The 22,573-nt window shown below is 36.0% G+C and overlaps 1 protein-coding gene across 4 annotated transcripts; it reads left to right on the plus strand.

Annotated features, from left to right (window-relative positions):
- Positions 1-236: 236 nt before the first annotated feature.
- On the plus strand, positions 237-21,815 carry LOC112045585 (single-stranded DNA-binding protein 3). Of its 4 annotated transcripts, none has more exons than XM_024081838.2 (6): positions 237-707; positions 6,707-6,919; positions 7,917-8,066; positions 8,312-8,500; positions 11,181-11,303; positions 12,836-21,815. In XM_024081838.2, the coding sequence occupies exons 1-6, from the start codon at positions 362-364 to the stop codon at positions 12,967-12,969; spliced, it is 1,155 nt and encodes a 384-aa protein (XP_023937606.1). In that variant the 5' UTR covers positions 237-361; the 3' UTR covers positions 12,970-21,815. The 4 variants fall into 4 exon arrangements, with proteins under 4 accessions (XP_023937606.1, XP_023937608.1, XP_052745530.1 ...); XM_024081840.2 differs by having other exon boundaries at positions 11,196-11,303; XM_052889570.1 differs by having other exon boundaries at positions 12,817-12,956.
- The last annotated feature ends 758 nt before the right edge of the window (positions 21,816-22,573 follow it).

The raw sequence follows: 22,573 nt of genomic DNA on the forward strand, positions 1-22,573 counted from the left end.
TATTTCTTTATAATTAAAAAAAACCAAAGTGTAACTGGTACAATAGTTAATTTAAAACTGATTAATTAACAATGTACTCAAATAATTACTGTGATAATAACAAAAAGTATAATTTTATTGTATAATATCGTGATGTAAAGTCATCAATTTTGTATATTGCATTTGATTAATAATCTGTACATCATAGACAAAAGAAATTGACAATTAAAAAGATGCGATGAAATTGAGAACAAATTTCTCTATGCCACAGACGCCAAATGTCGCCATCGATCTATGACATTTTGTGAAGTTGAATTTATTGATATAAAGCGTTAATGTAAATAATAAACAATTCCAACATAAAAGTCGGCTTCCAGTCGATATGTATGCCAAGGGCAAAGGCTCTACGGTACCTTCGGACGCTCAGGCCCGCGAGAAGTTAGCCCTCTATGTGTACGAATACTTACTGCACGTTGGGGCTCAGAAAGCGGCACAGACTTTTCTCTCGGAGATACGATGGGAGAAGAACATAACACTCGGCGAGCCCCCGGGGTTCCTCCACTCGTGGTGGTGTGTTTTCTGGGATCTATACTGCGCAGCGCCGGAGAGGAGGGATACTTGTGAACACTCATCAGAAGCCAAGGCTTTCCACGATTATGGTTTCGTTAATTCCGGCTACGGTGTGAACGGGATCGGCCACAACGCAGGCCCGGCGCCTCCAAATGACGGTACGTCCATAATTTTGTGTTAAATCGAATCAAAATACGTATTTTTCCGATGCAAAATATGACATGTTTTCTTAACATACATAACGCTTTCTAGAACAGAGATTGTTATCTGGCAGTGTAAATAACTCGGTTTCAAAGCTTCAGATGACGCCGAACAACGTAATAATCGTGGTTAATGTACCAAAAGCGTTGCCAGCAAGTTAAGAGACATGTAAACAAAACTGAAAAACTTTCACTTTGCTCAATGGAAATAGGACAGTAAATCTTTGTATAGAACTGAGAGTTGTGTGTCAAATCAAAGCCACCACTCGTAGGCAAGGCCAATTTAATAGTCTGACAAAATCTTTTCATTCTTCACATAGCATAATTTTAAATTTTTATTAAATTTATTTATTTTATTTCCATGATATTTTATACTAGAGATAGGGCACTACCACACTAAAACTGTGGCGACAAATGTGTCTAATTGCCTTAATTTCATTTAGTCGCTTATTAAACAACAAAAGTTATTTAAACAAATAATATCTAAATATTGTCCACAATGTTGAGTTATATGCTTAGGAAGTGTAAAAACAATATATACATAAATACCTATATAATGTATTTAAACACAAAATTGTGTATGCATGTGCCCAGTAGTATTTAGCAAGTAGCTAAATTTGGATCACTTTTTGCGATGATTTTGTAGGCACGTAACCTATCTTTAGTCGATTTTATTTAAAACATAGAACTGTGAAGCTACTACTAAATGATAAATCTATATAATACTGATATTATAAAACTGTGTGTTTGTTTAGTTGAACATGCTGATCACAGAAACTAGGTACTTGTTTAAAGTAAAATAAATGTTCTGTTTTAAATAGTACATTCACCGAGGTAGGCTATATAAAATCACGCTACAACCAATAGTCCATACGACCAATAGATATACGATCATCAGTGAAAAATGTGTCAAAAACAGGAAAAAATATTCCTATTGAAAGCTTACATTGCATGCACTGCATAAATAGTTAAAGTTACACTAAATACAGTATGATGGAATTTTCTTCTCAAAAGTTAAAAAATAATCTAGTTGTCATGGTAACTTTTTTTATAGTTATCAAGGGTTTCCACACTGATGAAGTTGTCTGCTAGTGCAAAATAAAAATACTATAAATTATTATAGAAATTATAAAGAAAACAAGCTATGATAGCTTAGTGGGTATGACCTCTGCCTCCAATCCAGAGGGTGTGGGTTTGTATCCGGTCTAGGGCATACACCTCTAATTTTTCAGTTGTGTGCATTTAAAGACATTAAATATCACGTGTGTCAAACGGTGAAGGAAAAACATTGTGAGGAAACCTGCATACCAGAGAATTTTCTTTATTCTCTGTGTGTGTGGCCAGCATGGTGGACTAATCCCTCTCATTCTGAGAGGAGACTCAAGCTCAGCAGTGAGGTTTATGATGTAATGTTCAAATTGGTCCAGGGCATGCACTGCAAACTTTTCAGTTATATGCATTTTACATTGAAGGAAAAGCATTGTGAGGAAACCCGCTTGATTCTCCATGTGTGTGAAGTCTGCCAAACCGCATTGGCCCAGCATGGTGGACTAACCTAATACATCATTCTGAAGAGACTCCTAAGAGAGGTGGGTGGTTGTAATAGTGTCCTGGCCCATCCTTAATCAGAGGAGACCAGGGCGCTGGTAAAGCATTAAAAAGAAATGTATGAAGAAAATTAATTTAATAAATTAAAATTAATCAAGATAAGTCGCAAATGCAAAGGCTGTCTTATCGAGCGACATAATCCGAAATGGAGCCAGTTCGTCAAGATAAAGATTTAAAAAAACAGAGACTCGTGATCAACAGTGAGCCTTAAATGGGTTTTTAATGATGATAGAAAATGAAATTACCATTCGTAAACTATTTGAGACCAGTAGTCACAAAATACAGGAGGGGGGAAAAATGGGTAGAACTTATCAAAATTAATTTAATTGTTCAAAATTAATCAAGATAAGTGGCTATTACAAAGGCTGTCTGTCTGTCAGAGCAACATAGTCCGATTTGGAGCTAGCTCCTAAAAAGAGATTGAAAAAAAGTGACCCGTGATCTACAGTGAGCGGCATATAGGTTTTTAATGATGATAGAAAATGAAATTACCATCAGTAACCTATTTAAGGCCAGTAGCCAATATACAGGGTGGGGAAAAAAAAATTGAGCATTGTAATTTTTTCCAATGTTAGATTATTATTGAGACTACAGCCCCTGTAAATGTAAATATATTATGTACTGTTTACCAGCAAAAAATTAGAAATGAAGGTAAAAAATGCATATCATTTCGTAACTTATTTTTTTTAATTATGTATGTTTATAAAAATGTTATTCAAAAATATATTCAGCATTTGTGATACTGTTCGGCTGATGTTTCTAAAAATTTTTTTCAGAGACCATTGCTTCTTTTTCCCATCAAGATAAATCTATTTTAGAATTCAAACTATTGTGTTATTGAATATCTTAGCATTTTTTTATTTTTTATTTGTCTGAATAACACAATAGTTTGAATTCTAAAATGGATTTATCTTGATGTTATTATTATGTACAGAATTGGACCTATTACAGTTCAATTATAAGTATTTTATTTATTAACTAGCTGACGCCGCGCGGTTTTACCCGCGTGGTTCCCGTTCCCGTAGGAATAAGGGGATAATATATAGCCTATAGCCTTCCTCGATAAATGGGTTATCTAACACTGAAAGAATTTTTCAAATTACCAGTAGTTTCTGAGATTAGCACGTTCAATCAAACAAACAAACAAACTCTTCAGCTTAATAATATTAGTATATTAATTTATAATGAAACACGGTTAAACATCGTACAACGTTGGAGTATGCCCAGCTAGTGTTGAACCCATATGGGGACCTTCGCCATGAGCTGCTTCTTACAACGCGGCACATACCAAACTGGATCACTTGAGTTTTAGTATTGTGGTTGAGATTTTAACAGATGTATTTCTGTTGCTGCTATAACAAGAAATACTAAGATATAGAATCAAATAAATATTGGAGACTGGCTCCCATACAAGAAACATGATTTTTTAGCTAATTCATAGATAATAGTGAGATTGATGAGATGAGTATTGTGAGATTGTAGTCAAGGGCTAACTTGTGACACTGGATTGATGTCATAAACCCATCTTTATATAGGACTTTTCCTTTACCTAGTGGTCTTTTCTAACGTGTAGTTTTGTTTTATATCCTGGTTATAAAAGTCTGCAATTATGACAATATTCATACAATCATGTCTTGTGTGATAACCTACTTTTTTAAGCCAGTTGAAAATCAGTGTCAATGATGTATAATTCAGTAATTAAAGGCTTTTATTTTTATTTTGTACTTTCCAACGCCTGGTTCCACCTGCATAGCTTATGTTCCGGTGAGAATAGAGGGATAAAATATAGCCTATAATACTCACAACATGGCTTTCTAGTAGTAAAAGAATTTTTGAAATCAGTTCCGAGATTACCCCTACAATACCACAAACATTAACTCTTTATAATATTAATATCACAAATATTTTATAATAATAATAATAATAATTTATTTATTTGCTTTAAACATGGGTTACACTTGTTATAAAATTAAATATACAATTAATTATTCGATCCAAACATGTCTTTTCAAGACATGGTAACTGTACTAGCCAACGCCTGGTTTCAGCTGGTTATTTTACATTACTGTGAGAATAGAGGGATAAAATATAGCCTATGATAATACTCACAAATAACGTGGCTTTCTAGTGGTCAAAAAATTTTCAAAATTGGTTCAGTAGATCCATAGATTACCCCCTACAATACCACAAATACAAAAATTTTTAAGACATGGTAATTGTACTTGTACGGTCAATAGTCAATATTCATTTAGGCTTAGGTTACAAGCACTTTTGAAAGGACAGGTTCACCATTATAAGAAATAATGGTGATATGTAGCAAAATGCTGAGTTAGGGCCTTTTTCTAGGTTATGCCACATATTGCAGGGCGTTCTTCTTTTATTGTTTTAGCTATAAGTTATATATTTAGAATTTATTATTGTAATGTGTGGCACTGCCTAAAAATAAAGATATTTCTTTTTTTCTTTTCTTTTCTTTTTATAATAATTAGTCGAAAACTTAAAATTAAAGTTACGATTGTTCCAATCGCGCCTTGGTCCGAGAAGAGCCTACAACAAACTCACCCAGGTTTTTTCTTTTTTATTTTTATTTTATCACCATTTAACAATAGGTATATACAAGTAATACATTAAATTTCCAAACCTTTTTGTCGTTTATATAGTCATTACAACTATAATACGACTTTTCTATAAGATATTGTAGGAAGATATGACGTCAGGTGGCGTGACTTGTTTCCGTAAAGAGCGGGGAGTTAGAGAGGGTTACCGATCGGTTGGCGGGAATGTTTGAAAAATTGTGAATCATACCTTTGTTCGACATTGGTTTTCTTATTGTTTGTAAACTTCTGAGTCTGCTAATAGTAATGTATGTAATGCGATGCGATGCGAAATGAAGGTAGAAAACACATGTAATTTTAAATATTGGATAGAACTCTCTTTGCAATTGCACATTGTATAGTCAACATCTTCTGAGGATGCTCCGGTTTCAGTGTGAAACATAGGTAGAGAGTATTTGTTGGACCTTGGTGATGTTGTCGCATGGGTTTGTTGGCTTTTCGCAGATCATAGCAAAGTAAATAAATTTTTATGTGTACATGTAATTTTGTATCTTATTTATTTTAAATTATGCATTGTTTGCTTATAAAATGTTATTCTTTTGTTTTTTTTTTATTCTTTACAAGTTCAAAATCAAAAATCATTTATTTCAAGTAGGCTCAGTTTACAAGCACTTTTGACATGTCAGTTGACTATTTGTAAAGATTCTACCACCGGTTCGGAAGGCAGGTTCTGCTGAGAAGATACTGGCAAGTAACTCAACAGTTGCTCTTTTGAAAAAGTCATACAGTACTATAATTTACAATTCATAACAATTACAATTTCTTATAGTTTTACTTCCTGTGTGAAGGTAGAAGCTGATCCAATGGCTTCCAAGCACCTTTATCGTTAAGGAACTCATCAATAGTGTAGTAACCTCGACTAAGTAAATGTTTTTAACACATTGCTTAAAGCTACGCATTGGCAGGTCCATCACAGTCTTGGGGATCTTGTAATAGAAGAGTACACCCAAACCTGCAAAAGATTTTTTTAACTCTTTGGATTAACACTATAATACGACTTTTCTATAAGGTATTATAAATTACTAGCGGACCTGGTCAAGCTTCGTTTTGACATAAGTGCACTTATTCTCTATCCCTACTCTACCCTACCCTACCCCTACCCCTACCCCTACCCCTACCCCTACCCTACCCTACCCCTACCGCTTGACTCTTAAACGTTTGTATGGGAAATAGAAAAGGGTTGTTTTTATGGTTTTCCCGGAAATTATTCACATTTTTCTCACCTTTTAAACCTTCCCTATACCTCCACGAACATTTCAAGACCTCTCCTTTCCTTTCTCTTATACTGTTACTCGGCAATCTGTCATTCGACATTGAGCCGTTCGTCTGTTGGTTAGAGGTTATGGGTCATCAGAAGGAGTAAGTCCATTAACAAATCTCCTATTATGCTGTATTCTGGCTATGTTTCTTGGCTAAATTTTGAACACTGTTGCGTTTCAGTCTGCAAAAAAGCAGGCTGCCGTCTCCTTCTAGATTGTTTGCCAAGTCATTGACATGCATTGCTAGTCGCTCCTGATATTTGATACTGTAGCACTGTATTTCCTGTCTGACTGTCTTAACATTAAGATCACTTTGGATATTCTTGTTACTTATGTATGGCGGGATGTTAAAAAGACATCTTAAAGACATTTCAAGACCAAGTTCCGTTAAGCCGTTCTTGAGTTTTAGCGAGACTAACGAACAGCAATTCATTTTTATATATAAAGATAATGTATGCAATGTGATACATTCCAGGCATGGGCGGCGGGGGCATGCCGCCGGGCTTCTTCCCCAACTCGTCGCTGCGGCCGTCGCCCCCCGCGCCGCACCCCGGCTCGCAGCCCTCGCCGCACGGGCCCGCGCCGCAGCTGATGGGCACCGGCCAGCCCTTCATCGGGCCCTGGTACGCGGGCGGGCCCCGCTCGGCCGTCAGGATGGGCATGGCCAACGACTTCAATGGGCCCCCGGGTGAGTTGTGTGCACTTCTACAATCTATACTACTATTCAAATTCACACTGAAAAGCGTAGTGTTGATCAACCCCCTAAGGACATCTAGCGGGTTGCAGGAAGCCGCTGGACGCTGGCAGATTAACACCATGTTTAGAAGTCCATGCCAGAGGCTATGTCCAGCAGTGGACGTCCATAAGTTATGAATGATCATGATGATTATGCTACTACTAAACTGCAAGGATTCATAGTGACATTTCACACTGACAAACCCCTCTCATATGTCAGAATGGACCCCGAATGAGATATAAGCAATTCTACTATATGTGTGAAAAATTTTAAATGATCTGACAACATCTAAATTGCACTTAAGTGTTCCAAAAAGTATACAGTAAAAAAAACTTGTATGATGTATATAGAATGCAACATAAATAGTTTTCTAAATCTAATATACAATTATACATATATAAATTATGTGTCACATTGTTTGTCCTAGATCTCAGACCAATTATAGAAGGACCTGTATCGCACTCATAGCCACAAACAAAATTGTCTGTCATTTTCTGAGGAAAACGAGCTTAGATTTGGTATTTATCTTATACTAAACTACAAGTTTTTTCCCGTTTTTTACACAATACAATTACACAAAAAGGTATTTTTACGGAGCTCTTTAACCGACGAACACGATTACAACTATTTAACATCGATTCTATAGAGACAGTTTTTATAATCGCTTTAGATCGTTGATCATATACTTTGAAAGAAAAGTAACGTCTAGCGAGGCAGGTCCTATACAATAATTGGTTTGAGTCCTAGATGGACTCCCGATTTTAATTAAATTTGCACAAAGTGTGCAGTTTGATTCAACTTGAAAGATAGTATATCTTAGATATAGGCTAGGATACCTTAAACTTTCATCCTTTTACCATCAACCCCTATTTTTTAATATCAATAAAATAACGTTTACCGGGTCAGCTAGTACTTGTATGTCTTGATTTATATGGATGTACTGTCACAGGTCAGGGTATGATGGGCAACTCGCTGGAGCGCGGCGCCGGCGGCGGGATGCTGGGCGGGCCGCGCATGACGCCCCCCCGGCCCGGCATGGGCCCCATGAGCCCCGGCGCCTACGCGGCAGGCATGCGCGGCCCTCCGCCGCAGGCACCAGGTGAGACTCGTGTACACGGCAGGGTACAGTGCGCCGCGCGTGACGCCCCCGCGGCCCGGCATGGGCCCCGTGAGCCCCGGCGCGGATATAGGGTTCCAGGCGTGCGTACGTACAAAAACGGAACCCCAAGAACACTCGCTAGTTAAAACAAAAACTTTTGCCAACTGCATTGTGTGAGTAGTGGGCCCTTAAAAAAGGCTAATAACTGTGGTAAACTAAATAATTTAATCAACTGTGGTGCACAGGTATGCCACCAATGGGGATGGGCCCCAGAGGCGCCTGGGCCGGCGGCAGCGGGGGCGCCGGCGGGGGGTCGGCCCCCCTCAACTACAGCGGGGGCTCGCCCGGCGCGTACGGGGCGCCGCCGGGCTCCAACGGCCCGCCCGGACCCCCCACGCCGATAATGCCAAGCCCGCAAGACTCGTCGAATTCTGGTAAGTCTCTAATAATAATTTAATCAAATGCATTTTTTATTGACAATTTTTTTTTATTTTATGGGAAAATCCTAATTTTGATCTTTCTCAATCATCAATCATCATCATATCAGCCGATGGACGTCCACGGGACATAGGCCTTTTGTAGGGACTTCCAAACATCACGATACTGCGAATGTCTGCGACTCGCTTGATGTCGTCAGTCTACCTGGTGGGGGGTCTACCAACACTGCGCTTTGTAGTGCGGGGTCGCCATTCCAGCACTTTGGGACCCCAACGTCCATCGGCTCTTCGAACTATTGCCACATTGCCACTTCAGCTCCGCGATTCTTTGAGCTATTGAGAACTTTGATTCTGCGGAAGTTTCGAAAACTGTTTTTTTCTTGGTACAGAGCCGCAACGCAAATTTTCAAAGTTAGTAATCTTCACAGTTTTTTTATCAAGTTTTGGGATATCGTAGCACCTTCAGGGTCCACCAGAATCAGAAAAAGTCTTATTAGGAAGAAAAAAAAATTGGAAACCTTCTTTACACACATAGACACACTTGTCATTATAATGGCAACCAAAAACAAAAAAAAAAGAACTGTCATTGTGAAATAATGGTACATTGCGGCACATGTGCGTAATGACATACATTCATCATCATATCAGCCGATGGACGTCCACTGCAGGACATAGGCCATTTGTAGGAACTTCCAAACATCACGATACTGAGCCACCTGCATCCAGCGAATCGGCCAACACTGCGCTTACTAGTGCGGGGTCGCCATTCCAGCACTTTGGGACCCCAACGTCCATCGGCTCTTCGCACTATGTGCCCCGCCCATTGCTACTTCAGCTTCGCAACTCGATGAGCTATGTCGGTGACTTTGGTTCTTCTGCGGATCTCCTCATATCTGATTCGATCACGCAGAGATACTCCTAACATAGCTCGTTCCATCGCCCGCTGTGTGACTCTGAGCCTTCTAATGAGGCCCATAGTTAGCGACCAAGTCTCGGATCCTATGTCATCGCCTCATCTTTGTAAAAATCATCAATCCCTATGTTTAATCTATTAATCTTTAATGATTTTTATTACCAAAATAATACACTAGAAATTATTTCAAAGGCAAAACAACATTTGTCAGATCAGATAATATTGTTTAATTTTTTGTAATAATATTTGCCATATATTCATTGACCTCTTATAATAAAAGGACGCACAATCATGTAGAAAATTGCACTTAAAAACGGGCCAATTTTGCTTTTGACAGTTTTAGAATTATTGGTAAAGAAAATTATGCCTAAAGGCCTTTGAATATAGTCCAATATTCAATAAATCCCAAATTCAGAGCAAATTCAACCTTAAATTGAGTTTAAGGTTGAATTTGCAAATGCAACTACTTGAATTGAGTGCCAAGGAGTTGTGTTTGGCACTCATTAAGCGGGGATGTTTTTTTGTCGCTGATTGTGTATCCACTTTTTAATAGGAGATCGATGCATATATTGCATTTTTTTTAATATGACCAGTTATCATTCCCCACCATTTAGTCAGAAAAGACAGTGTTGTGGATACTGATATATTTCAATGGGTGGGGATCAAACTACCCCTCTTGTGATGGCTCTTAAGATCAGAGACTAAACTAACTAGATGTAGTCTCTTTAGTTATAGAATTTTTTTCAGTTCATTTCACTCTTGAAAGTTTGCCGCAATTCACGATAATAGTACGTATTATGAACGTCATAAGGCAACTGTCACCGTACCCATGCCATCTGAAAAACACTAGTGTGTAAAAAGAGGAAATGTGTTTTTTTTTAATGGAATGAGCTCATGACCACAATCTCACCTGATGGTAAGTGTTGATGTGGCATAAGACGCCTAGAAGATGCCTATTCACTCCCATCTTCGGTATAGATTTCCACATTTTGACGGCCTCCGTTGCGCAGTGGTGTGCGCGGTGAATTTACAAGACGGAGGTCCTGGGTTCGATCCCCGGCTGGGCCGATTGAGGTTTTCTTAATTTTTGTGGCTGGTGGGTGGGCTCGGCAGTGACTTATAATTTATTTATTCTATTGAAAAATACATCGTTCGCCCGGATGAGCTTTGAAAACTATTAGAACAAGTGCTTTAGTCCCTTATGTCTATCTGTCGCGCTCAAGTAACTGCAAAAATCAAAAAATCAAAAAAAAAAATAATAAAGATGGTCCACAAAAACTTTTTTTTTTTAATTTTTGGACGATTGTTTATTATTATTTTTTAATTTATTTATTGCATTGAAAAAGTACATCGTTCGCCAGTATGAGCTTTGAAAACTATAAAAACACGTGCTTTAGTCCCTTATGTTTATCTGTACTCAAGTAACTGCAAAAATAAAAATAAAAAATAAGAGAAAAATAATAAAGATGGTCCACCGAAATTTTTTTTTTTTCAACTATCAATTATTTTTTCATTTATTGAAAAATACATCGTTCGCCCGGATGAGCTTTGAAAACTATCAGAACAAGTGCTTTAGTCCCATAAGTCTATCTGCCGCGCTCAAGTAACTGCAAAAATAAAAAAAAAAATGAAAAAAAAATAATAAAGATGGTCCACCGAATTTTTTTTTTTTTTTTTTAATTTTTGCCCGGACACATCCATTGCCCGGATGAGCTTTGAAAACAATTAGAACTCGTGCTCTGCTTCCCGTCTCACTATAAACAGCCGCGCTTGGCCCAGGACTAGGTGGCGTGGACGGCATGAAGAGCTCGCCGGGCGGCGTCGGCGGCGGGGGGCCCGGCACCCCCCGGGAGGACTCCGGCTCTGGCATGGGCGACTACAACTTAAGTGAGTATAATATACAATATAATATATTTTCGTAACAATTAATCTATATACAGGGTGCTTGGGAGTATTTCCCATAATAGGGATGATGACAGTATTTTAAATTGTATATAAATTAAGAGTATGCTAATAGTAAAGCAATTTTGTCAAAGTAACAGGATATCTGCGATCATTACTTTCGGAGCTACAGGGATTTAAAATGTCAGATTTGCGACGCTGCCGCGGATCCCTGAAAAACGTCCCATACAAAATGGCACAAACTAATGACGTCGTAGGCAATGTAATGATCGTTAGATTTGTATGTGCGTTCAAACAAAATTACTAATATCTTTGTTATTTGTGCGTTTATGTTTATAGTTTATTTATTAAAAAATGTCACTTTTAATGTAAGGAAGCTAAATCCGTATGAATTTTCAACTAATTACGATAAAAGATTTTTAATAGATTTTGAAATTTTATAATCTCAATCATTTTGCAAATATCCAGAAAATCTTTGTTTTTTATGTATAAATTAGTAACCTTATTTACCCGAATGTATCAAAAAAATCAATATATTCAAAACTAGTCATCATCCCCATTCTATTTTATATTCTTTAATAAAAATGTCTAAGGAACATGTGTTCCAAAATGAATATTTTTGGAGTAAAAAATTATATTATTATATCGCATCCTTATATATACAGGATGCTCGGGAGTATTTCCCATAACTTCAAGGTGTTGACGAGTCCACTTATAGGAGCCGAACAAAAGCATAAGTAATATATTTTTGACTATAAAAATAAACTTTTTATGTTTTCATACAAAGTAATACAAATAATTCCGACTATCCATCTAATATCTATTCTTGCAATTAAAATAAATTAATTTTCCTTAAAGAATTTAACTTTCGAGATATGGGAGATACTCCCTAGCACCCTGTATATAGATGACGTCACAGATCACACGTCGCGTGACCAGTTGTTTAAAATTGTTGGATAAAAATAATCTGAAGATACAGTGTAATGCACGGCAGAACTGTTTTTTTTTTTTGACGTGACAACGTCTTATAATTCGATGGATACTGCACACTCAAAAAAAGATGACGTCATGCGTCGTTCCCTATTTCAGAAAATCAAACATTTTCTTTTGATAAATGCAACCATTCCATCAGTATTTTCTTATGACGTTGTCACGTTCAACGTCAGTAAATTGACTTTACAAAATACCGTTTTTTTTTGGCTGGTGGGAGGCTTCGGGCCGTGGCTAGTTACCACCCTACCGGCAAAGACGTACCGCCAAGCGATTTGGCGTTCCGGTACGATGCCGTGTAGAAACCGAAAGGGGTGTGGATTTTCATCCTCTTCCTAAAAACTTAGCCCGCTTCCATCTTAGACTGCATCATCACTTACCATCAGGTGAGATTGTAGTCAAGGGCTAACTTGTAAAGAATTAAAAAAAAAAAGAAATTGGTCTAACCGCTTGACAGTTTACATTCATGACAATCGTGCATTGAACAAATAGGTAATGTGTACAAAAGTTTGATCTCTCGTCCCAAGGTTTCGGTGGACCGGGCGGCGACCAAAATGATCAAACTGAATCGGCGGCCATTTTGAAAATCAAAGAGAGCATGCAGGAGGAGGCGAAACGATTCGAGAAGGACCCAGACCACCCCGACTATTTCATGCAGTGAGAGATTAAGATCCATCGCCGCCAACTTGCCAAACGGAATTACACACGCATATTCACTTGGCGCGGTAATTTGTGTATATGAGTTGCCAAGTTAACTGAGGTATACTATTTAATACACTACACCGTGTATCTAATACTACAGTACTGTAGGTACGATATACGATGCGGTTATATGAGCTGCCAAGTTAACTAAGGGATGTTTTATACACTACGGCGTGTATCCAATACTAGAGTACTATAGTTTCGATATATACACACATATTCACTTGGCGCGGTAATTTGCGTATATGAGTTGCCAAGTTAACTGAGGTATACTATTTAATACACTACACCGTGTATCTAATACTACAGTACTGTAGGTACGATATACGATGTATTATAGAAACAGATATATGAGCTGCCAAGTTAACTGAGGAATGTTTTATACACTACACCGTGTATCTCTAATACTAGAGTACTGTAGTTACAATATACGGTGTACTGTGCGGCTATATGAGTTGCCAAGTTAACTGAGGTATGTTTTATACACTACACCGTGTATTTAATATTGAAGTACTGTAGCTACGATATACTGTGTGTGTACTGTATATGCAAATATATGAGCAGCCAAGTTAACTAAGGCATGTTTTATACACTACACCGTGTATCCAGTCCAATTCTGGAGTACTGTAGTTACGATATAATACGTATTGTAGATATAAATATACGAACCAAGTTACGATACAACAAATAAAGAAACGCCCAAACGAAGCACGCCTGATGTTTTATAATGACATAACACAATGTAATTGTATGAAAATAGTAAATATGACATCTGGTACCAAATTTTATAATTTTAATTTGTATTGAAAAGTGAAGCTTGCATACTAATTTTATTGAACAGATTCAATACAGACTATCATGGTAATTTATAAACTTTAAATATTAATTGGCAGAAGAGTATGTATAAAATTTATATGTCCTGCCAAGTTGCCTTGAGAATAGCTTGGCAACTCATGCGATACTGTTAAGTTATTTGAGCACTCAAATACACGATATTTTTACCGACCTGTAATGGTCTCTGGTTTTGAGACTTAAATTGATCTCATATATGAGGTTTTGGTAAGTTGGTGTTCGATTTGTTTTGCGTTCCAACGATCTGAGAAATGGATTTTTTTAAATAAGCTCTTCCTCCGCTCTGTCATTCGCAAATTTTATTATTTATTAGTATAATTTATCGCACTGTTTTATTTTTTTCATTTTAATGAATATCGAATGACTTTTTGATAGTTCTTTTTGGTTTTTAGAGTATGTTTTCACAATATTTTTAATGTTAGATTTATATTTTCTTTTTTCCTTATCGTAAGTTGTAACTTTTAATGTCGTGTAATTCGTTTTATGATGATTAATAATTTGTATATGGAGAAAATTATGTATAGGGTTTCTTTTTTTGCAAATATTTATGAACTTGGCGACTCACAATTTATATTGCAACAAGAGTATTTTCGACATATTGTTTTTCATTTGAGAGATTTTAATTATTTATTTAGTAATATGGCACCGGAAACATAATATAGATAAATATACAAACAAATTTGATATATTAATATGTAAATTTGATACTGAGGTACCATTATGCTCTCCAATATTGCAATATTTTAGGTTCTTTTTTTGTTTAGATGTGTCTTACCTTATTTTAATAAAGCGTTCTATATACAAATAATTGTAATTAAAACTAATTGATTGATAATTCTAACTTCACATGTAGACAGTGTAATGAAATGAGGGTAGATTGATAAAACTTTTTTTATACTAGTAGTTTATGCGAATAATACAAGACATTTTACAATGCAAAATCTAGATATTTTCGAATATGAGTTGCCAAGTAAAAAAAAATGCACATTTTGGATATTCTCTCATATTAATTTTATATTGTTATCTAGTTTATTCACTATTTAAAACAAAAACATGACACCATTTGTTTTTTTTAATATTAACCACGCAAAAGCTTTATAAATTTTTCTATAAATCGAAATGGCAGCCATATTGAAAACACTTCAAAAAAATCCAAAATGATTTTATATGACCCTTTTGGCAATTTTTTTTTTTTTGCTAAATACAACACCAAACTTTTGTAGCTGTAGGCATCAATTTCAAAAATGGTCAAAAATGGCAGATATATTGAAACAAAATCTGTTTTATCAAACTACCTTCATTTTGCGACACTGCATATATTATTGCAATATTTTAATTTTATATTCCTTTTTTTTTCACAACTTGTAAATAGATTATATTTAATCGTTTAAGATATAAAGGGAATCGTCAAAAAGTTTAATTCGGCACTTAGCGATTTGAAATAGATGATTTTTTTTTTAAAACAGTACGCCCGTATTATTAAGGGATAGATTTTTCGAATAAATTAATTATTATATTATTATAATTATGTATGTATTATTACATAGATGCAGATATTTGATTATTCGATTGTAATTTTTTTTTTATTTCTTGTATTTAATTCAATTGAAGATGTAACAAAGAATGTTTTACCTGTAATATTTGCATATAGAGGTACGCTGTGATTTTTTTAAAGCGCTACACACCTTCAGTTTTAACTGAATAACTATTTTGATTGAAATTTCACAAATGACACGTGATTTTATTAAACAGACGGTCCAATTTTATCTAATATACCTACTATGTATATAACAAGATTTATTCTTGTATAAAAATGAATTATCAATTGAAATTATTAAAAATATATATGTGTACTTTTCTTTTAAACATCACAATGTATATTTTTTTCAATACTTAATTTTTTTAAGTTATTTATTGTTTTAGTTAATTAAATGCCAGACATACATTAACTAAACATTTACACAAACTATAGATTAAAATTTTGAATTTTTTGAACGTTCTTGAATAACACACACAAATACATAAGTGATTACTGAATTGTTCATTGAAATAAATATTTGTTTTTTAGTTTAAATAATGGTCTCATATCAACCGCTGGACGCCTAGTAATTTATAATATATTGTCAATTGACATTTAAATATTACAGTTGAAACATTTTTTAAAGGTCGCTGCATATGGTACGTTTAGAACGTGGTCGGGGAAAATAAACTGCTTAAATGAGCTACTTAAGGGTCATGCAAATTACTACTTACTACGGGTTAAATAGATGTCGTATACGTAAAGTCCGGCCGCTCAGAGATTGCTTTTCTGACACCTGTCTTTATCATGTCATAATGTAAATGTCAATGAGATATTTAAATAAAATTAAAATGTATTAAATAAAAAAAAAAAAAAATTAATAATTATGCCAACTTACAATAAACGTATTAAAATTTTGGGCTAAAATTGTTAACAATTAGTTAGTTAGCAAATGCAAAAAGGTGACTTTGACAGGTATCAGAAACGCAATCTCTGGCCGGCCGGACTTTGGTGACAGTGTCAGATTATTAAAAACAAATAATCATCTCAGAGGATCGTACGTAATTTCATTGAAATTATCATGTTATGAGATGATTGTAATAACAAAAAAAAATGCTTGATGTTAAATGGTCAAGATCATTTCATTGAAATAAATATGTTAGATGATCACGAAAACACGATGAAAATCTAGTGACTCATTATTTTAATGGCAAATAACCTGCAGGATTTTTTTCTCCGTGTATGTATGTATACACACTTGCATGTGTATTTTGTATGAAACTATATTTCCAAAAAATACACACCCCGTCCCGTCCGAGATAAAAAAAAACGCTGCGTATGCTGTGACCTTAATTCTTTATATTTTGAACACGCACCGAATTTTGTCGATTAGCGGGCGTAATATTTTAATTATAAATAATGTATATTTATTTAATTGTTTATATCTATTTGTAACATGGATTGTCTGATCATGAAATTAATATTAATGAAAATATATTTTAAAAAATCCCAAAAATGCAACAGTCGAATTTTGGCAACTTTTGTGCAAACGATCTTTTTCGACAAAAATGACTCACTTCATAATATAGGGCGCCATTTTAAAAGCCAACTAAAATTAAAAATGGACCATAGAGCATAGATCTCGCAATCCGTGATACAACATAAAGTGATCGCACATCTATCACGCCGCACGGATACATAATATCCGCACGAAATGTGTGCGATTATGTTGAATGAACGTATAGTAAAGCGGTTTGTAAGTTGAACTAGCAGTAAAACATTTACTTGTGTTAGCGACGCAATGTAAACAGTGGCGTGCATAATATGCGTGCAGGTTTTTAACTAGGGTATGCACTATAAGTGAAAATTGGAAAATTCCTTGTCCAACTATTTTGAGCCTAAATAGCTCAATGGTGAGAGTGGTCGGACTCATCATCAAGGTGGTGGTTCGATCCCCGCCCCGTTGGTCTATTGTCGTACCCACTCCTAGCACAGTCTTGCCCGACTAGTTGGAGGGAGATGGGAATATTGGTCATGTTATAAAATATATGGCAAATATTCTTTTTAAGAAAAATTATGTATTCCGTGGTCCAACATAGGTTTGTATTGAATCCTTAGGGTAGGCAGTGCTTTTTAGCATATATGAAGTGCACGCCACTGATTAGATAAGAGGTGCCACGAGTAGTGACCATTGCAATTTGCAGCATGACGGCATTATAATTGCGTACGAATTATTTATTTGACGTCTTTAGTGTTCATGATAACCCCAAAGCACGCGTCTAACACTTGTTTGTAATTGTATCTGCCGCCAAACGGTAATTTTAGTTAAACTTACTTGCCGGGGTCTATACGTTGATCCCACATTTGTTGGAAATGTGATATCGTGTTGTAATAGATGGACATTCAGCTTTTATTATATATTAAACATATTCCACATTGATGTTATAGGTAAAAAGTTTCTAGGTATATCAGTTTAGACGAAAAAAAATCTAAATCTAGTTCTTCGTCCACCTTTTTTAAATAGAAAATGCTAGGGATGGCAGTAATCTGCATCCATATGTTGATGTCTTTTGGATGTAGGTTTTTTGGCGCTAATTCACTTTGCGAAGTTATAGAGTTCCTTACAATTATTAATTAGCCCTTCCAGCTTCCGTTTTCCCTATCATCTACATGGCTATATTCAAGTCAAGGGTGAATAGGCATTATCTAGGCAAGCGCGTTCCACCATAGGCCACATCAGGCGCGATTACAGCCAAGCGCTTGTCTTCTATATGAATAAAAATAATATTCTTTTTCTAATAGTGCCATCTCCTATCTGAGGTCAGCAATCATTAAGGCTAATTTAACTTTGTTCACTGCTGCCCGAAAGAGTGATCTGGTACTTATATTAAACCATTGGCGTAAGTTCTTGAGCCAAGATATACGTCTACGACCAGGCCTTCGTTTCCCCTTTATCTTTCCCTGGATAATAAGCTGGAGCAGGTGATATTTGGAGTTTCGCATTATATGACCCAGGTATTCGAGCTTCCTCTTTTGGACTTGTTGCAGAACTTCTGTTGGCTTTCCCATTTTTTGCAGCACAGTAGTATTGCGTACACGATCCCTCCATGATATAAAAATAATATATATTGCTCTAAATAGCCCTGAGCAGTTCACACAATTGACCAATGAGATGGCTAATACATTTTTTTGTAGTTTTTTAGGTATTTTGATATTTTCTATTTGATACCACGCAAACCTGACCCTTGGTTTAATAGGGAGCCTAATAGTGAATTTCGAAATTTGCTTGAGCGTGGTAAATAATACCTTGCATGTTGTTGAGTATTTCCTCCAATAACGAAATTAATAATTGGAGAAAATACTCATCTTCAAGCGGACCGTAAACGTTGGTACTATCTAATGAACGGCTGACATTTAAAATGCTATCTAGCCAAGACTTGTTCGACACTTTTTACTTGTAACATCTTTGGTCTTCGATTGTTTTTTTTTTTTTTTTACTTTTCACAAATGGAAATAAATTATTTAATTTAGCGTATTTACACGTTTGTTTTAAGCTCTAATGTTCCTAGATTTGTATTTTACTCTTAAGTTTCTATAGTGCTTCGCAAGATGTCGGTGCGTCGGGTCCTTTGGAGTTGTTTATATCGAATGCTCATTTCAATGTGCTAATGACGTAATACGTTCACGTGATGTCCTGTAAATGCTATTATATTGTACAGTATGCCTAGTGGGAGTTTTCAATATTTTCATACTGTTACTATCGCGTTCACGTAAAGGCGAATTTATATGGAATTGAAACAGTTGTGCAGTTGTGCCACTAGATGGCGCTGTTTCCATTCCATAGAAATCCGCGTTTACGTTAACGCGATAATAACAGTATCAAACTGCCACTAGGCCCTCAGATGAGGTCATGTCCAATGTCATCAAATGATATGCCTTTTGCGGTACGTGCGGACTGTTAATATACGTTCAGCATTATGCTACGGGTTATTTGATACAGTGGTGGATTTACAAGACTGAGGTCCTGGGTTCGATCCGGCTGGGCCGATTGAGGTTATCTTAATTGGTCCAGGTCTGGCTGGTGGGACGCTTCAGCCGTGGCTAGTTACCACACTACCGGCACAGACAAACCGCCAAGCGATTTAGCGTTCCGGTACGATGTCGTGTAGAAACCGAAAGGTGTGTGGATTATCATCCTCCTGCTAACAAGTTAGCCCGCTTCCATCATCTGCATCATCACTTACCATCAGGTGAGATTGTAGTCAAGGGCTAACTTGTAAAGAATAAAGAAAAAAAAAGAATGCATTATGGCAATCAAAGAAAATATTAATTTTAATGTTTCTATAGCTTGACAAATTCGTTCGTAACACTCCTGATGGTAAGCGCGTGCCGGGAGGAGCGATGGTCCGCGCGCACGACTTCATACCCGCGCACGACCTCACACCCGCTCAGTCCTTTCCCCCGTCGCCCGCATATCATGGGAGTGTCTTGCCAAGCTATACATCACGTAGCGTTTTGTGAAGCAAACGATGTAACGACTTCTCGACCCGCGTTTGGGAGTTCGGCTGGGCGACAGAATTTTATTCACGAATATTAATATATTTATTATTAATTAATTAATATTGAAATTCCTCGTCCATCCGAATACGCATTTATTGAATATAAAATAATGGATTTTAATGTTTATCGAAATTAACGAAAAAAGACGTAAAAATTGCCCAAAAATTGCTTTTGTACATTGAAGCTAAATTTAACGGCTTTATTTAAAAACATGGATTAGTATTCAAACCTATTTATGGGTCCACTTAATAGAAAAAAAATCTTTTTTTTTTTTTTTTTTCGAAAACTGTTTTTTTTTGTGGTACAGAGCCGCAACGCAAATTATCAAAGTTAGTAATATTTACAGTTTTTTATCAAGTTTTGGGAAATCTTGGACCTTCAGGGTGCACCAGAATCAGAAAAAGTGGTATTAGGGAGAAAAAAAATTTGGGAACCTCTGCTTTACACACATAGACACACTTGTCATTATAATGGCAACCAAAAACAAAAAAAAAAGAACTGTAATCGTGAAATAATGGTACATTACGGCACATGTGCGAAATGACATACATTCATCATCATATCAGCCGATGGACGTCCACTGCAGGACATAGGCCTTTTGTAGGGACTTCCAAACATCACGGTACTGAGCATCCAGCGAATGTCTGCGACTCGCTTGATGTCGTCAGTCCACCTGGTGGGGGGTCGGCCAACGCTGCGCTTACTAGTGCGGGGTCGCCATTCCAGCACTTTGGGACCCCAATCCATCGGCTCTTCGAACTATGTGCCCCGCCCATTGCCACTTCAGCTTCGCAACTCGTTGAGCTATGTCGGTGACTTTGGTTCTTCTGCGGATCTCCTCATATCTGATTCGATCACGCAGAGATACTCCTAACATAGCTCGTTCCATCGCCCGCTGTGTGAACCTGAGCCTTCTTATGAGGCCAATAGTTAGCGACCAAGTCAAACAAACAAAACAAGTTACGTTATGGCTAAAGGCTCTTAAATACCTGTACCACAAAAAAATATTACCACTAACATTTTTTTTTTAAATAAAGATGTTTTAATTACCTTCATAAATGTGATTTTTGGGCAATTTTCGTCTCTTTTCGCGATTTTTTACGAAATTAATTTTACACCACGTGAAGTTATATGTAATAGATGTTTTTTTTTTTTTATATCTGATATCATTATAGCATAGTTATTTTTTATTTTTTTTTCGGGGTGTATGGAAAAATTGTATAAATTAGATTATTTCTTAGCAAGATTTGGAGAGGTAGATTTTAAGTTTGGAGCGCACGCTCTGTCCAAGGCTCTGCGAGGGTTTGGGTTCGTTTAGTGAAAAAAAAAAAATATATAATCTATGGTCATAAATTATTCGATGCCAATTTTGAATCTCGACTGAAAGTTTCGATGAATCATTAATTTTTTTTTCGTTATTTAAATGTAAATAAAATCAATTTGGATTTTCATTATTTTACATATTATATACTTTTGTTTAATATGTTTATATAGACATACATGTATATTAAAAAAAAAATTTTTAGGTGAAATTGCTACCACTAAAAGAACCCAAGATTTTTGTAAAAAAAAATGCGCAGAGTTTAAAAGATTAGCACGTAAGGTAAATAGTGTACGAAAAAAAAAATTCGACAATGCAAGTTGAAAAATTTTTTAAAGATAAAAAAAAGTAATTTTTTAATTAATTAAGTATGAGTTTTTTTTTTATTTAAATTAATTAATGATACGTGTAGTGTGAGGTTGTACGTTTTTAAGGTATATTATTATTATTATTATTATGTTTCCTTTATCCTTTTTTCTGTGAGTTAGGTAAATGAATTATTTTTTTCATCGATGTACTGTTTATACACCTACTAAATAGTTATCATATATTATATTGGTTGTTTTATTTCATTTCCTACAGTCAGCCATTGACGGTCAATTATTCTCATGTTTCTGCAGCGAACGTCAGCGAAGACGTTTCATAAGCCGAGTTTTCATGCACGCAGCGACCAATACACGATCACTTATAGTCGTGGGTGCTGCGGAAACGTGAGAATAATTGATCGTCAATGGCGTGTCACTACTACTATTTATGCACAAATAGAAAGGTTCAAAGTTTATTTAAAAGGGAGAATTCGTTATTTATTATTCATGCTATCTTCAATACAGGGTGGCTAGGGAGATGACGTTCAAAGCTAAAATTTGGATGCCTTGTGACGAGGAGTAGCCGAATTAACCCCATGTATATTCTGTGTAGACATTATCTAGTTCCCTGTGAATTTTTATGGTAACCCAGTTAACTACCAGAATCAAGAATTTTAGGTAATCAAAAATTTGGCGTCTCATTATGGAGCTACTTACAAAAAAGTAACTTGATGGTAATCAATTGTAAAACAGATCCTGGGCTATTATACATGGTCCGTACTGTGGTGGGTAACAAAAACAACAACAAACCTTAAAAAGTGTATAATTATGTATTTTTTACAATCCGATGACCCATGTGCTAATGCGGGCTACCGACCTCCAGTTATAACTGTAGGTACAGTTAAAACTGAAGGTTTGTAGCGCGCATAATTTCCCAAATCGACAACCATAGACTACTTAGATATAGACTTGAACTTGAATCGCGTCCAAACTCACCAACAATATT

The sequence above is a fragment of the Bicyclus anynana genome, chromosome 26, assembly GCF_947172395.1.
Source record: "Bicyclus anynana chromosome 26, ilBicAnyn1.1, whole genome shotgun sequence".
In the NCBI taxonomy this organism is placed as follows: domain Eukaryota; kingdom Metazoa; phylum Arthropoda; class Insecta; order Lepidoptera; family Nymphalidae; genus Bicyclus; species Bicyclus anynana.